Genomic DNA, 16,208 nt, shown 5'->3' on the forward strand with positions numbered 1-16,208 from the left:
CACGCAGGGCTCCGTGAACAGAGCGCGGTCCTGAGCGAGGTGGGGGCGTTTATACTCTGCACTTATGTTGGAGCAGTTTTCTCCAAAAAGACAGGGGGCAGTACGCTACGTAACCAGTGGAAATACGGTAACAAAGAGAGCAGATGGTTGTCACATCTAATATGGCTGCACGTATTCAGGAGGAAGAGCTGTTGTGTTTCTGGCTGTGATACAGAGAGGATGTTTAAACTTAAAGCATTCAGTTTGATTTTCATTGATTTATTTGCTTTACTTGTGATTCATAGGACCAACATTTCTTCCCTCTGTGGTCTGTAAACACTCCTTTTTATCGGCTGCAGCAGTAATCTCCTTCCGGGAGTTTTAAACCGTTTGATTATCTTTGGGATCTCTCATAGAGGGATCATATAAATGCTGATATAGGTGAACCAGCTCCGCTAGAGCACCAAAACCGTCCATTTTGACTGGAGCGGGGCGCGTGAGGTACACGCAAACTTACAAAAACTACATGACCACCCAACACCGCCTGGGGCCTTCGCGCAGGGGCGGGGACAGCACGACTGTGTCACTGTTGGCGCACACACCCTCACGCGGTGATCAACGTATAGATAAAAAAAAAAAAGACATATTTTACAATAAACAAGTGGAGCTTAGCCTGGCAGCAAGGGCAGTAAAGCCTGGTGGCCCGCCAGGTTTATAATACACTGGGGGAAACCCTGACATACAATCAAAAGCTGACCATGAAAAGCCAAAGTTGTTTTGAAAATTAAATCTCAAACACAAACTTTACATGGAAGCTAGAAATTTTACCACCATATATTTCGGTACTTTGCATTTTGAAGTTGTATACAAAACTTTAACATCTAATACCCTTTCTACTTTCAAATCATAGAATCTAAATGGTCTACAACTTATATAGGTTCTGCAAAGCACTTTTCAGAATTTCTCATTCAGTCACTCATACAGACACTTTTTTACTGGAATACTCCCTTTGTATTCATAACAAGCTACAACAGAAGAACACAGGAAGGAAAAAAAAAAGAAGAGATGGTTCCATTTACGCATTTAAGATGAATCTGCTGGCAGGAAAAAAAAAACTTGACTTCTCAGAAACAGGAAGTCTCCTCTTTAGAATTGCCCCCACCTGCTGGCTAAACCAAAGAAAATTGTATTTCTTAATTGGAAGATTAGTTTTGAAGTTTTAAATTTAACCTTTGTTCACTTTGATCCTATATTAGTATAGATCAATTCTTTAATTTTGAGAAGCTAAATGAGCTTCTCCTGCATGAATTATGATTGTCTGTTCATTTACAACAACATATGAAATGACAAAAATAAATCAATCTTGGATTAAGGTGCAAAAATAGATAATCAGTAGATGAGTTGCTAGAAAGGAAGAGCCACAGTGCCAGCTGGGTTAATCCTGCAGCACCGATGTTCCTGATTAAACATGTTGACGTTTGTTGTTGTCCCCAAACAACTCTGGATTGACAAAACCGAGTCTTACCACATGCCATCCACAACAACACACACAAAAATAAAACAGCCCACAGTCACAGCGGGGAAATAATCTCACCGCTACAATCCCACCCAACTAGACCCTGTGATTGGCTGTGACACTTGGCAGCAGCATTGGAAATATTCCTGAGTGAAAAAGGCCCTGGTGCATGAGCTCATCATTCGGAAGGTTTGGTTCATGTGTTGAGCAGACAGATGAATACAGCGAATGGTCCACACATCAGTGAGAGTGGAAAGAAGCAGGAGGGCCGGAACGACACAAGGTTACGACCAGTCACACCTCTGAATGACTCCTACAGTGTAATGCTGCTGCTGCACCATCACCAAGGAGCCAAATGACAAGAAAAGGTGCCCAGAATACAAATTACCTTAAAGTTCAAGTAACGTGAGTGAAATTCTAAAGGCTAACACCTTTCTGTGATTCATGCCACACTTTTTCTGAACTGGATGAAGAAATAAACAACATTTAAAATGATTAAAATCAGACCAGATTTAATCTGACAGATGTGATTCAGGCATTATCCACATAGGAACAGCATTTAGTGAATATGCAAAGGTTATTTACCATTCCAGCTTTGGTTTCACAGAGAAACATCATTTTAGGAACCCCTAAAGAGTATTTTTGGAAATCAGGTTCAAGATGAAAAAAAGTCTTGAAACGCCACACTTGTGTTTTCATGTGGACAGTCGCAACAACCTTTGGAAAATATGTCACGGATTTAACTCCAACCTGACCTTTGACCCCAAGTATGACAGATGCACTGACAGTAACAACAATGCCAGATGACATACAGTTTCTCAACTACATTAAAACCTGTGTACTCTGTATACTTCCATGAACAGACAAAGCTGATTTATCTTAAATAGACCAGAGCAAAAACCCTTTGTTATTACAACAAAATGTTTTTATTCACCTTATTGAACTATCAACATTTTTTTAAATAGACACTGCAGAAAAACTACAATATACATAAACTATATGTTTAAAAAAACGTGAGGATAGTTTTAAAAAACTGACACTTGTGTACAAGACTGGACTTTCTGAAGGGTTAACCGCGACAGTAGCCCAGGGCCCTAATTACTAATATTGTTAGTAATGAATGGATGTCCAAGCACTGTATTTTGCTTATTTTGAGGTGTCAAAATCACATCAGTAGAAAAAGGTTTTAATTTAAATTTGATTAACAACTGCAGAATGATTTCAAGGGAACTTTTGCAGAGTTTGTTTCAGATTTCTTATTTTTACAATTTTAAAGTGCTATTAGTTTTAGTAAATGGCTTCAAACCATTTGGGCTTTGAATTACACAGGGTGTAAATATTCTTGTTGCTTTGTACAAATCTAATGCAGTATTGCTGTTTCATTTAATCATTCAGTATTTGCTCCTTTTTCTTGAGGTCCGTGCAGCAAAGGCTGTTTATTATTTAAATTATTTCAGACAGCTTGTTATTTTTCATAAAGTCAGGTAAGTTAAAGGTATTTTTTTTACATTTTCTGTCTCAAACTTATCTTTTTAAATGACAAGAAAATGACTTATTTTGCTTTGTGTAGTTTTCAGCTTTTTAAATGATTACTGCAGTGTTGCCTGTTATTTGGCACGTTGGTATTCTGTATCTTGACCTTTTCTCTCTCACTGCTTTGACATATTTAAACATTTTTTGGCAAATGAAAAAATATACTTTATTTTTAAGTTTAAATAGAGAAACAGGTCAGATCCCCATGTGGTTTGTAACAGTAACAGCTTATTAAAAACATAAACTGATAAATTAAAGCATAATTTTAGATGGTGGGTATATAGCTTTTCTGTGCTTCCGACTGTAAATATTACATTAATAGCAGCTCTTCTTGTATAACTACAAACATTAAAGTTGTTGTACATACAAGTATCAGTGTTCTAATTTGTAATAAAAATCATGTCATAGGGGCACAAAAGTAGCTTTAGTCCACGGGCCCACATCCTTCCTAATCCTGCCCTAGTTAGAGATCAAGAATTTAGCGTGATATTTGAGAACTGTGAGAAAACTCTTCCCTCAAGGCATCCCTCCCTGTTTACTAGGTCTGAAATTCTTTATTTTGTCCTTGTAATTGGACTGACACAACTCCCAGCCAATTGTAGTTTAATGTGACACAAAGTACAACTTGCACTTCATCGTCAGACCACAAAATGGAATAGATTTTCTCTCCCTCAGTTTTTCAATACACCAGAGACAAGAAGCAATTTGTAAACGCAAGTAGAAAAATACTTGCGTTACAGTTTGTTTATTGTTTCTGGTGTATTTTCATGGCACTGCTACAGCACCACATACAGGCCTGGTGCAGCTACTGCAGCATTTTGGGTCAATTTCCTGCTTGATGAAAACATTTCTAGAAATGGTGCCATGTTTAGGAGGATATTTTTAGAAACAACAAATAAAAAGACTGTTTTGGAAAGACAGTGTTAACATGTGAACCAGGCCTCAGACATATGAAACACTTGCACAGACTGTCAGTTGTTGTTGTTGTATTGAAGTGCTTTTTATCCAGTCATTCTCCTGTGCTTCTCTCCAGACGACTCCAAGTTCAGTCGCTCTAACCTCCCAAGAATGTTTTATGTCATCTGTGACTCCACTGCTCCCGGCTTGTATTGAAAGTTGGCTATAAACATTTTTTGACTGCTGCTCTGACAGAGATCATACCAAATTAGGATATTTAATTGGGAGTTTTGAGAGTGGAAAGTGTTTACTGCCCTAAACTTTTGAAACAAAATCACTTCAGTAAGTTCAGCGCAAAGCACATCTAAATCCAAACAGGACAATGGAAGGAGGGAGTATCAAAGCATCATATAACACAACATCTTTATACCAAACTTTAAACAAAACGCATTTTTTAAAAAGGAAAAACCTTCATTCAAGCTAAAAATACAATTTCATTGCTTTTCAGTATTCACAATATACGATTGATTTAAATATTAGTCTTTAAAGGAATTTTGTCTTTTAGTGCCGCAAGTTTTATGTGAAGGTTCCTGTTTTCTTTGTTATGATATCCAAACGTGCTCATGGGCAATGTTGTCTTGCTACTTCCTAAGGAAAGTTGGGTAGAAAGCATCAGTAAATGATGCCTAAATAAAGTAGGAATATCAGAAAATACTGAGGATAAATACAAGAACTGAACTCAAGACGTTATACTTTAAACACTAAATATATTTTAGCATTCCTTGAAGGACTGCATCTTGCCTTTCATGTCAGAGTTTTAGACTGACATCATCTTATGATGAGAAATAATGGAGGTCTAGCTGTTCTGGTCAAACCTTGAAAATGATGTTATCTGATTTCATGTGATACAACTCTCAGCTACTACCGCACCAAATTATAGCTCAACATCTGTAAAATTGAGTTCTAGTCATTTTCATGCTTTCTAAGGTTGATTAGCTGTGATGGCCATCTTCAATTGGATTGACTCCACATGTTAATAAGTTTTAAATGTTCAATCAATGATTACTTTGAGAGTTTCGTTAAAATTCATTGGTTCATGAAATATTTTGCAGACGTTACAGAAAACAAACACACAGGTGAAAACTACGTTGCACTTTCGGCTTTGGTAGCAGGTGATAATAAGATGGTTTACATAAAATCTATACTCAGGTGTTTTACCTGGCACACATCTCCTGTAACTCAAACAGAAAACAGAACCTCCTCGACTGTCTTCTGTTTTCCACAAGCCAATAAACCTCATCAACTATTTATATGAAGCAATAAAGTAGTGATAAGAACATTTCAACGGAGGCAAAGAAACAGAGTAATATCAGATATGTCTGTGTGTGTGACTCTGATTGCCCACCTTCTTTCAGGCTGTGATACACAAGTCTGTCATGATCCATCTTCAAGTCTGCCTTTTCCATGTCTTCTGCCACTGGGGGAGAGCCCAGGGAGGAGGGGTCAAAGGACAGGCAGTGGTTGGTGTCCAGCATTATCATTCAGAGCGCAGATCAATTACCAGGTAAGAACTGAACATCTCAGTCAGAAGCAGTCCTCCCCTGAAGTCCCAAATGTTGGGTACTAGAGGATTCCTGTACGTGTCAAAAGCTATTCCTACAGCTTGTTGTCCAAATCATATGCTTTAGAAAACTCCTGTACAAGTCAAAGAATATTTTTATGAAATTCTAACAGCATGGAAAAACACTGCTGCTGCTGACGCCGTCCTCTCTGACTCCGTCTCCTCTGTATCAAGATGATCGACTGGTCTGTCTCAGCTTCTCTCTCTTTTTCCTCTCCTTTCCGTTTGCAGCGGCAGCAGACGAGTCACTACAGTGCCGTTCCGCAGCTTCTCAAAGAGCTGGGTTAGAGAGATCTGCAGAGCGAGTCATGGACAAACTAGACGAGAGAGCAATGTGGAGTAAACTTAAAAAAACAAAACAAACAAAAAAAAAAACACAAGCGGCTGAGGAAGACGGGATAGCACTGAACTATGCTGAAAGAGTCCCCAGTGAGACTGCTTTTAGTTGCAGCTCCTCTTGAATCTAACACACAAACACACACACACACACACACTGATTAAGTTCCCCTGCTCAGCTGTTGCCATTCATTCACAGTTACAAGCTCAGAAAGGCTGCCACATTCAAACCTCCTCCCTGTTCAATACAAACACACATCAGAATCGCTGTAACAACACACACAATGTGTTTCTTAACATACACTTCCTTTAAAAAACCAGAAACAACAGTACCAGTTTTCAGCAATGACCTTATCCAACATAATCATCTCTAGGATTTATCTCCCTAACAGTTTTCTGCATTGATAACACACACTCCAATCAACAATGAGCTTCTGAAATGTTCAGACAACAGTTCCTTCATTAAACGGGAGACATTTTCATTTATGACTATGGTTCAAAACAGAAAATCTGATGCATCCTGAAACCTATCTAAACACCTTGCTCAGGACCACAAAACTGTTTGGGCCCTGCTGATTGCTGATGGTGAATGCCATCCATGCCCCCACCCCCCATCTGTTTTAAATAGCAAGACCAGCTGGTCAAAAGGGAGCTATATTCAGCCTGATATCACCTGTGCCTGGCAGGGTAATGTTACTCTGAGCCTCACACATCACAGCCTACAGACACACAGGATAAGGTTGGACCCGATTTTTTAAAGACTAAATCAATGTTTTAAATAATACAACACATGGCTGCAGTACGTTTCCTTTCACCATCTGAACAACACAAAAGAGTTAGCATCAAGCAGGTGTCACAGAATCATGAAAACACAGGCAACACCTTGAACAAGCGTACTCTGTTACTACAAGATTAAAGTTCACTTGCTGTTATGATTCACTGTCTGGGCAGGAAACACAAAGACAACCACACACACTTTGGGATTAATACAGGGGAGACTTGGGGAGGGGTGTGCAGGTGGGCTTCTTCAAATAAAGGTTATGGGTTCGAAAGATAAATAGTCTGTCTCAGAATATAACTTTCATAAAGTAAAATACAGAAAATAAAAAGCAAACAGAAACTAAAGAACGGTAGTTTTACAGATGTGATATTGATCTGTGGTGTCTTAATTTAAGGTTATACAAAATTTGAACCCATCAATTTGCTGAATTCTGACAAATTTAGCAAATAAAAACTGTAGACACATGCAGAAGTCTCAAAGAGTTAAATGAATAACTTGATGGCAGTGATTGGTTCAAAAAGGTTGGGCAACTAAACATTAAGTTATGGGTCCCATCCACAGAGTTAAAAACAAAGAGGGAGCACTTGTCACATGATTGTGTAATTCAATGGACAATCGCCATCATTATCAAAACAGGAATCAGTGGTCTTGTTGTAGCACCATGCCTGAGGTGTGCATGTCATAACTGCGCCAATAAAAGCATCTCAAATATTCTTTCATAGGTAAGTAACCAGACAATACACGTTTGTGAGAATTTAATCAATTTATCAAGAAAAACTACATTCAGAACATGTTGACACATGATAAATCTACTATGTTCACACTGACACTGCTGCATGTCTAAACAATAAATTGGATGAAGAATAATTGTGCACATATCCTGATTTCCCTGAAGCTTCAACTCCTTCCAATCTGGATCCTACAACATATTGTGTTATTTTTAATTGTCACGCATGTTTTACTTTTACACTAGTATTGTTACTATATTTTATAAAGACAGGATGTTACAATGAGGACTCACAGGTCTGTATGTTGACAATTCATCTTTCCAACACAAATTCTCAGAACTTCAGCTTCCCTACTGACTTCTGGCTCTCCACTGCCTTGTTCAGCTTTCACTGTGTATATTTCATGTAGCTGACATGATTTGACACTAGTGTGTTGAATTTTAGGAAGATCTAGTGTATAGCTGAAGACCTACATCATTTCAAAGATGGCAATGTCATGAACGGGAGTGCTCCCTTTCCGTTTTTAACTCTATGATACCATCGATTTTGTCAAGGTCAGTTTTAATAGTTTTTTTTTTTAATATAGTTTTGTTGAACCAAAATTCAAAAGCAAAGATTTACTTTCATTAATAGATTATGGTTATTATTATTATTACTACTGTTTATGGATGCTGTTAGAGAATGAGGACAGAAGATGCAGAAGACAGTTAGATGGAGGAAGATGACTCGCTGTGGCGACCCCTAAAAAGGGAACAGCTAAAAGAAAAAGAAATAGACTATTACTTATGTCAGTTTCAAGTTATTACAGCGACCTCTGTGGGTTTTTCTTTCTTTAACAAAAGGGTCTGCGTCTGTACCAATCCATTTGAAAGTGCTCTTCTTTTGAATCCCTGTTTCATTACCTTATGTCTTATTGATATGCCCAGTGGTCAGTCCAACACTGAATTAAGGATGTCAATCAGTAAATTACCCTAATCTCAGCAACATGCACCAACAACCAAACAGACTGTTTTTTTTTCTAAAACCCTTGATCTTTTATATAACTAGTGTTCCTTAATCACAAAAGGCCTTCAAAGACAACAGACTAATTCAGAATTGTAGGTAGTTTTTATGGTTTTCAGTGTTTCACAGCCACAGGTGCTTTTGGAAAGGTTTCAAGGAAGTAATTCTAAGTTGTTGTTTTTTTTTATTTTATTTATTCATTCATATGTTAAATACTGGTTGATTTATTTTAAATTGCAGCTTGTACAAGAAGTTAAAAAAAAAACTAAAATAAAATAATTTGACTGTGAGCAATGTTCTGGTCTTCCTCTGTTCTTTACCAAAAAAACATTTCTAGGAATTTGTAAAGCAGAAGAAAAGAAAACATCTACAACAATTGGCACTCCCCATAAACACTGACACTGAGGTCCAATATCACACTCAGCAACACGTTTGGATCCATCTTGAACTCTTGTTGACAAAATTTCTTTCTGCTCTTAAACTTTCAGGTAATGTCTTTGTAGATCTTTGACTATGTTGACAAAACTGACCTTAAAAAAGTCCTATAAATACGTTTTTACTCTGTTTTAGTGGCTAAGAGGTTTGAAGAAATTTAAGTATTTTATTTTGGCACTAAATACTGGAATCATCAGTGTGTTTTTTTAATTGCTTGACCAGATTAGTTTGTTTCTGATCTGAATGAGATAACTTCCCTAGATTTTTAATCAATCCCTTGTACAAAACTCAAACATCAGCCAATTAGAAAGATTTTGTTCAATTTTATAAAATGCTAACAAAGTATCTAATGAACCTGAGTGCCAAACTGCCACCACACACAGATTTACTATTTCTGTGGACTGTGGTGGGTTTGGTAAGACATCTGTTAGGGAACATGAAAAGAACGCACAAACAAATAAAAAAAAAAAAAGATCTACCAACCTTGTGTCAGTCTGCCACAGGTCAGACCAATCATTAACATTCCTGCCTTGATTTTACTTTACTTCCTGTAACCCCACCCCCCACCCCAAGGAATTTATCAGCACTCCCTGCATTTGGCCAGGAATCAAGACTGACCTCAGACCAGGAATTCTTAAAAGTAATCCAGTGACATTTCTGAACTGCAAACAGACAAAGTCAGTTAAATTGTTAATGTTATCTTAACTGTTGACATCACTGAAGAAACTTGAAGCTCCATGGCAACCGTGTGTACAAATTTGAGGAAGAAATGTGGAATCGAGCACAAAACCCAAATGTAAACAATACAACAAGGCTGCACTTAATCACTTACTGAAGTCACAGTTTGTACTGAAAGACAAACATGCTTGGAACTCAACTCTCTGCCGTTGGAAATGAAGTCATTGTAAAAGTGTTTTTGGAATAACAGACATGTTAAATACTACCAAATTAATCTATCGCAGAACTTTAACCCCAGTTTTTTGGACATTCTTATTTCAGCTGTGCATTAAACTATGTGTCAATAACAGATACAATTGTTGACAACAGTTGTACTTTTAAACTATTGGAATGTCTTCAGCTAAGAATATATATATAAAAAAGATACAGGTTGAGGATTTGTGAAATGGTTTAAAGCTTTATAAAAACAAAACAAATGGCCACCTATTATGTCTTAAACTTACAGAAAAACTAAAGTTGTTTTTGAAAGAAAAAAAAAAGTTTCTTTGAACTATTAGCCTATTTTATTCTTGACTTCAAAGTAATTGTAGTTTTGAGAAAACAAAAATACACACATCATATGATCAAGTGAGTAGAGTTTTTACAACTTCCCTAAAAACAATCTGAAGGACTTTTTACACACTAAAAACTGCTGGGTTACAAACTGGGTTGTTTGTTTAATCAAATTTGGACCAGGCCAACCCTGGGTAGCGTTAACTCAGCAGGTTTGGGTTATCAGTTTGCCCCAGAAAAGTGGGTTAAGTTTTCTACCCGCCTTCAGCTACCTGGAGTTAGCAGGTCGCTGGAGCCACAGCAATAAACATCTAACAAGCGGGTTTAACCAAAAATGGTTAGTTGAGCTAAAATTCAGCAGGTGGCTTTACAAGACTGAATATGGTAAGCATGGGTGGTGGCTGAAGGCGGGGACCTTGGCGGTCTGATCCTCGGCTACAGAAGCTGGCTCTAGGGACGTGTTTCTGACCTCGACTCGGGATGTCATGGGTCAGTGGGCAGAATACTTCGAAGACCTCCTCAATCCCACCGGCACGTCTTCCATTGAGGAGGCAGAGTCTGGGGACTGTTCGGGCTCTCCAATTTCCGGTGCTGAGGTCACCGAGGTGGTTAAAAAGCTCCTCGGTGGCAGGGCTCCGGGGGTGGATGAGATTCGCCTGGAGTTCCTTAAGGCTCTGGATGTTGTAGGGTTGTGTTGGTTAACGCGACTCTGCAGTATTGCGTGGACATCGGGGGCAGTTCCTCTGGATTGGCAGACCGGGGTGGTGGTCCCCTAATTCAAAAAGGGGGACCGGAGGGTGTGTTCCAATTACAGAGGGATCACACTCTTAAGCCTCCCTGGTAAGGTCTATTCGGGGGTTCTGGAGAGGAGGGTCCATCGGATAGTCGAACCTCGGATTCAGGAAGAGCAGTGTGGTTTTCGTCCTGGCCGTGGAACACTGGACCAGCTCTATACCCTCAGCAGGGTCCTTGAGGGTGCATGGGAGTTCGCCCAACCAGTCTACATGTGTTTTGTGTCCCTTGGGGAGTCTTGTGGGGGGTACTCCGGGAGTATTGGGTACCGGGCCCTTTGATACGGGCTGTAAGGTCTGGCAAAAATAACTGGCAAACAAAAAAGTCCCTAATTATCATACTTGGCAGTTTCTGTTAACTGATGTAAAAAACACAAATGACTAAGTTTTAATCACTTCTTTTAGAGGGCCCCTGAAGTTTGCTGAGTCGTCCTAATTAAAGGCAAAACAATCCAAATATTTTTTTACCTAAAAACTAACTGTTTAATGCAGTGGTTCCCAAAGATTTTCTTCTGGGCCACCTATGGATTACAATAAAATCCTGCGTGCCAACCCCCCCCACCCCATCCATCAAAAACCACTGGTTTAATGGCATTGTGATTTATCATAATAACTATCAAATTATAGTTTTAAGTGTTTTGAAACAATTTATTTTAAAAATCCAGCAGTTATCAACTTCTGAAACACCACATGAAAACAAAAGGACTCAAGTATTCTCAGTAACTGCACAAACCCTGAATGTGACAGCCTGTAAATCCTGAGAAGTTTTAGATTTCCGATTGTATTAATATACTCTAATGTGATTTATTTTGACTATTTTTTAAACTTTTGAAAAAGTAACACCAGAAAAGAATTCAAAACAATTTAAAGTCCTTTTAATACTGAAGTAATTAAGTGCTCTTTTTGACTGTTGTCATTGATTAGCTTAAAGGAATAATCATGTCATATTACACAAAAGAAGTTCAACGTAAATAGGAGAAGTTGATTTGAAAAGCAGACCTTGAAAGGTAAAAAACTAAAGCCAACAAGAAAAATCCTGCAGCCTAAACTGTAAAACACAAAGCAACAGCGAGGAGAGCTGAGGCCGAACAAGAGTCTACAAGAGAAGAAAAATGAGAGAGGAGCAGGAATGATGGGTCTGTAACGGACTGTTTGTTACATAACTCAAACATCTGAAAGTCATTTTAACTGTAACCCCCTTAAAGAGGAAACACAACTTTCTTTTCTCTCTTACAACTGGTTTCCCTTTCAATCCTACAAAAACAGACTAGAACGCTTGTAGTAAAGTCACATTTTACTGAGGATACTTTCACAGTTCAGCCAACTGTCTTCTATTTATTATTATGTGAAACTTCTGTATACTTTGTGCTATTTTGGTAATTTCTATATTAAAACATCCAGTTCCTTCAGGAGATGGCTACTATGATGTTTGGTTTTTGTAACTTTTATACTATTTGAAATATTTACCTTTATTTACAAATATTTCCCCATAGAAATATATTAAGATCTCTTCAATTTCTTCAAAAACATTGCTGCGTTTGAGCTACAGGCTCTGTTTTTCTCTTGTGCCACTTTATACATTTAACTACCATTATGCTGCTTTTACATAGCGTTTTTGCTACTTAGCCTTTTGCTTTAATCACTCAAGAAGAAGTTTCTTCAGCACATTCAGCTGTTGTCATTCAGCACTCAGCATTTCACAGAAAATGCAGTTTTTCTAGTTTGCATATAAAAAGTATTTTCTGGACATTAGAATATTGTATTGAAAATGTTTTCCATCTTTGAGATTTGTAGACCTCTTTCCTTCTTTCTTTTCTTCTGCTCTCCTCTTTCTGTTACTGTATAATATAACATCTAATAAAAGCTGGGCTGTTAATATACTTGAGTGCCAGGTTTTTATTAGACTCAGACCTTCAATGGGGTCACAAGTTTCTACTTTTTTATACAAGCAACTTGCAGCTGCAAAATGAAGTATACAGATTACATTACAACAAAAAGCTTAAAGAGAGGATCATGTTCTGACTATTTTTTCCTCCTCTTTTAAGTCTGTTTTTTTTTAAACCAAGCTCTCTTTATCTTCTCAAGATAGTAAACATATCTTTGTTTTTTTACTGCACCTGTCAGAAAACTTTGTCATGGGTGTTTTGCAGACCTAATTTGTTTTTGTATTAATTGTGTGAATGCTGAGTCAGCATTCATTCTATTGTTTTCCTGTTTAGTGTTTCTTCCGAACATATTTGTGCTCCAACTGCTTCTACATACCTTGTGCTATTTGAACCATTCATACATCAAAAGCTACTTTTAGATTAGGATTTTCTTTTATTACCATCAGTTTTGCTAATTTTAACCAGTGTTTAGCTAATCGTAGCCTTAACAACTGTTCAGCTATTTTTAGCTACAGTTTTGTTAATTTCACCTGCTGTTTTGCTACTTTTAGTTTGTTTTCTGCTGCATTTATATTTGCTTTTGTATCCTGCTCATTTCAGCCTCGGTTTTGCTTGTTTTAGCTTTAAACGGCACAATTTTAGCTTCATCAGCGTATTGCTGTAGCATTCACACTGCATTTTCACAGAAAAACGTTATTCTCTGGTTACCTTTTGATAAATCTACTTGACATGTCTTGGTAACAGATTGCATTTTTATCTTGCTACAACATTAATGAGGTTAAAAATAACAGACAAAGCTTTTAGGTGATCAGTAGCACTTCTATTCTAGCTACAGCCGCTGTGCGCTTTGGTTTGACATCAGGCACAAACTGAAGTCGGTGTTTGAAGAAACAGTTTAAGGAGGGTCAAGATCTGCTGTGTCAGTTGTCACATGCAAGTAAAATTAGTTTTACATGTACTCCATCAACTTTATGACAGTCTAGCGTACAACTTTAGTATTCCTGTTGCTGTTGTGACCACAGACCACACAGTTCATGTCTGAGTCACCATAAAGAAACAAGAGTCCTGTCAGTTCAGTGACCTCTGCTACAGTCTGTCGTCTCTGAGTGTGCCACATTTACTGTTGGCAGGTGAGTCACACACTAATGGCTGTTGTCTGATTCAGCAGCAACAGAGCAAGCAGAGGTGAAGACGAGGCGAATCAGACCAAGCAGAGGATCTGTGTCCCGTGTTCCTGCAGCAGCGCATTTGCACCTGTGTCATCAGCACTTAGAGAGCACATCTATGAAAATGACAACACTGAAGTACTTTAAAACATGCTAAGCACAATGGCTGACCTGCCATTTTATTGCCAATATCTCAAACTTCTGCGTTCGTTTTTATCTTTCTGCATTTCCCCAAGCATTATCTATTATTTCAAGGCAAAAATCTGTCAGTCTGTCTAATAAAAACTGGCAATTTTAAGTAATTTGTACTATGCAAAGGACAATCTGTGCTATATATTTTTTAAAATATCACCCTTTTTAATACAACAAAGTTATATAAATGCAAAATCACCCAGTCAGTATCAAGCCTTAGGATTTTTAATCGCTGTAATCTCATTTTGACTAGTGAACATTCACATTATGAGAGTTGTTATGGTCAAAAATTCCACTTTATGGACTTCCTTGTTGCTAAAATGGTCATTGCTAAAATCATCATTGATTGAATTAAATTCATTTAAAAATGTTGGAACCCACTCATAACCAAAGGAAAAAAACAAAACAAACAAAAAACCTGGCAATTTGTTTTTTCGAGAGGCTCTGGAGATATTCTTGGAGAAGTCCGACTTGATTGCTTAGAGCAGGGGTCTCCAATCCTGGTCCTCGAGGGCCACTATCCTGCATATATTACTTGTTTCCCGTGGTTAAATCACCTCTTCATGTTCTGCAGAAGCCTGTTAATCACCCATTGATTCAAATCAGGTGTGTTGGAGCAGAGGAACAAGTAAAACATGCAGGATAGTGGCCCTGAGGACCAGGCTTGGACACCCCTGGCTTAGAGCAATCAATTTAAGGGTGGGGCATTATGGAGTGTGCATTTGTTGTGTGTTTTTCCAGGTAGGAACTTCACCTGCAATCACTGCAACCATCTGCAGGTGTGAGCAGCTTACTTAGCTGGGCCACACCCTTCCCTCCTCTCTCTTCCCTCTCTTGGCTGCAGGCTGACTGGGTGCTGCTTGGCTGTTTGCTTCACTCAGCTACTTATTTCGGACTTTAAAAAAACCTTTATCGTTAGCTCTGCCTGTTTCTGTGTGCTACTCATTGTGTTACGTTCATTTGAGCCAATGGGCCATAACACCCTAAAGAATACAATGCAGTGAGAAAAGCTGCACAATTTGTAAATAAATCAAAGTAATAAAACTATTATTAATCTACTTAAATGTTCTACTTATGCTATACAAATGTTAACATAGATAATTATTATTTAACATTTAATTTATTATGTAAATTCTTTGTCTTGCTGATAAGTCCCTCCCCAGGCCTGAAACTAAGGAGAAACACTGGCTTTGCTACAAAGCAGCTCCAAATGAGCGTGTCTGAATCAGTTCCTAGCTTCATGTCTATCTATGCGTCCGTAAGCGTCGTCTTACCAATTGTTGGCAACATATGTATTTTTCTGAGAAAATGTTTGTCGGTGCTCAACTGCTTAGCACTGCCTGTTCAAGGCTGCTCTCTGAGACTGAAATACAGGCTGTAGGCTCCAGCATGAGTGGGCTTGTACCTGTGGGTGTGCAGCAAGCATGTTCCTGTTGCTACAAGCAAAGCTGTGAAGTAGATAAAGCACTTTTCTTTGGCTTTAGGGCAACAGATCTGACTGAGGCTGCCCGGCTATGCTCTCTGACTTCTCATTATCTGACAGGAATTTACTGGGTGGCGTATCAAACATGCAAGTGTGTCGGTGCTTGCAGAAATACCGCACTGTCAGAACATATTGTGAAAATGGACAGCGACCAAACCCTGCAGGTGCACACTCAGTTCGGACATGAGGTGTGAAGTGTGAGTGAGCCTGTCTGCAAAGATTATTCGTGTGTGGTCTGAGGGGGTGTATGTGTGTTGAGATGGACACAATTAGATTTTGATTCTTGCAAATTTATCTTAGTAACATAAACCTATTTTTGTTTGTGTGATTATTGTATAACAGTTCAGTTTTTAACCTGTTCTCGTAATATTTGTGCCCAACGTGCAGAGATCCATTTATTATCTTTTTTCCCCCTTATATTTATGAATATCATGGTGATAATTCATTATTGGAGCAGAATATCTGGCACAAAGACAAGGCTATCTGCAGCTGGACTGAGTCTGTTCCCGTTGTTTGCTTAGACAGATAACACCTTCCTTTCTTCTGCTGATTTTTAGCCTTTCATTTTCTTTTATTTCACTTATTCTTTATCATGTCTCTCACTCTCCATCTTCCCCCCCCCCCACCCCCCA

The 16,208-nt window shown here is 38.3% G+C and overlaps 1 protein-coding gene across 6 annotated transcripts in view; it reads right to left on the minus strand.

Moving 5' to 3' along the window:
- mrtfab (myocardin related transcription factor Ab) overlaps positions 1-16,208 on the minus strand; it is a 58,952-nt gene that overhangs the window by 26,496 nt on the left and 16,248 nt on the right. Inside the window, exon 1 of one of the 6 annotated variants that reach the window (XM_017433643.3) lies at positions 5,331-5,904. The exons of the other annotated variants lie outside the window; for them this stretch is intronic. Coding sequence (XP_017289132.1) covers positions 5,331-5,466 — 136 coding nt within the window. The 5' untranslated portion in view covers positions 5,467-5,904. Of the gene's footprint in view, positions 1-5,330; positions 5,905-16,208 lie in introns of those variants that run through there. 6 annotated transcript variants of the gene reach the window in all.

This window comes from Kryptolebias marmoratus, linkage group LG2 (assembly GCF_001649575.2).
Source record: "Kryptolebias marmoratus isolate JLee-2015 linkage group LG2, ASM164957v2, whole genome shotgun sequence".
NCBI classification, from domain to species: Eukaryota; Metazoa; Chordata; class Actinopteri; order Cyprinodontiformes; family Rivulidae; genus Kryptolebias; species Kryptolebias marmoratus.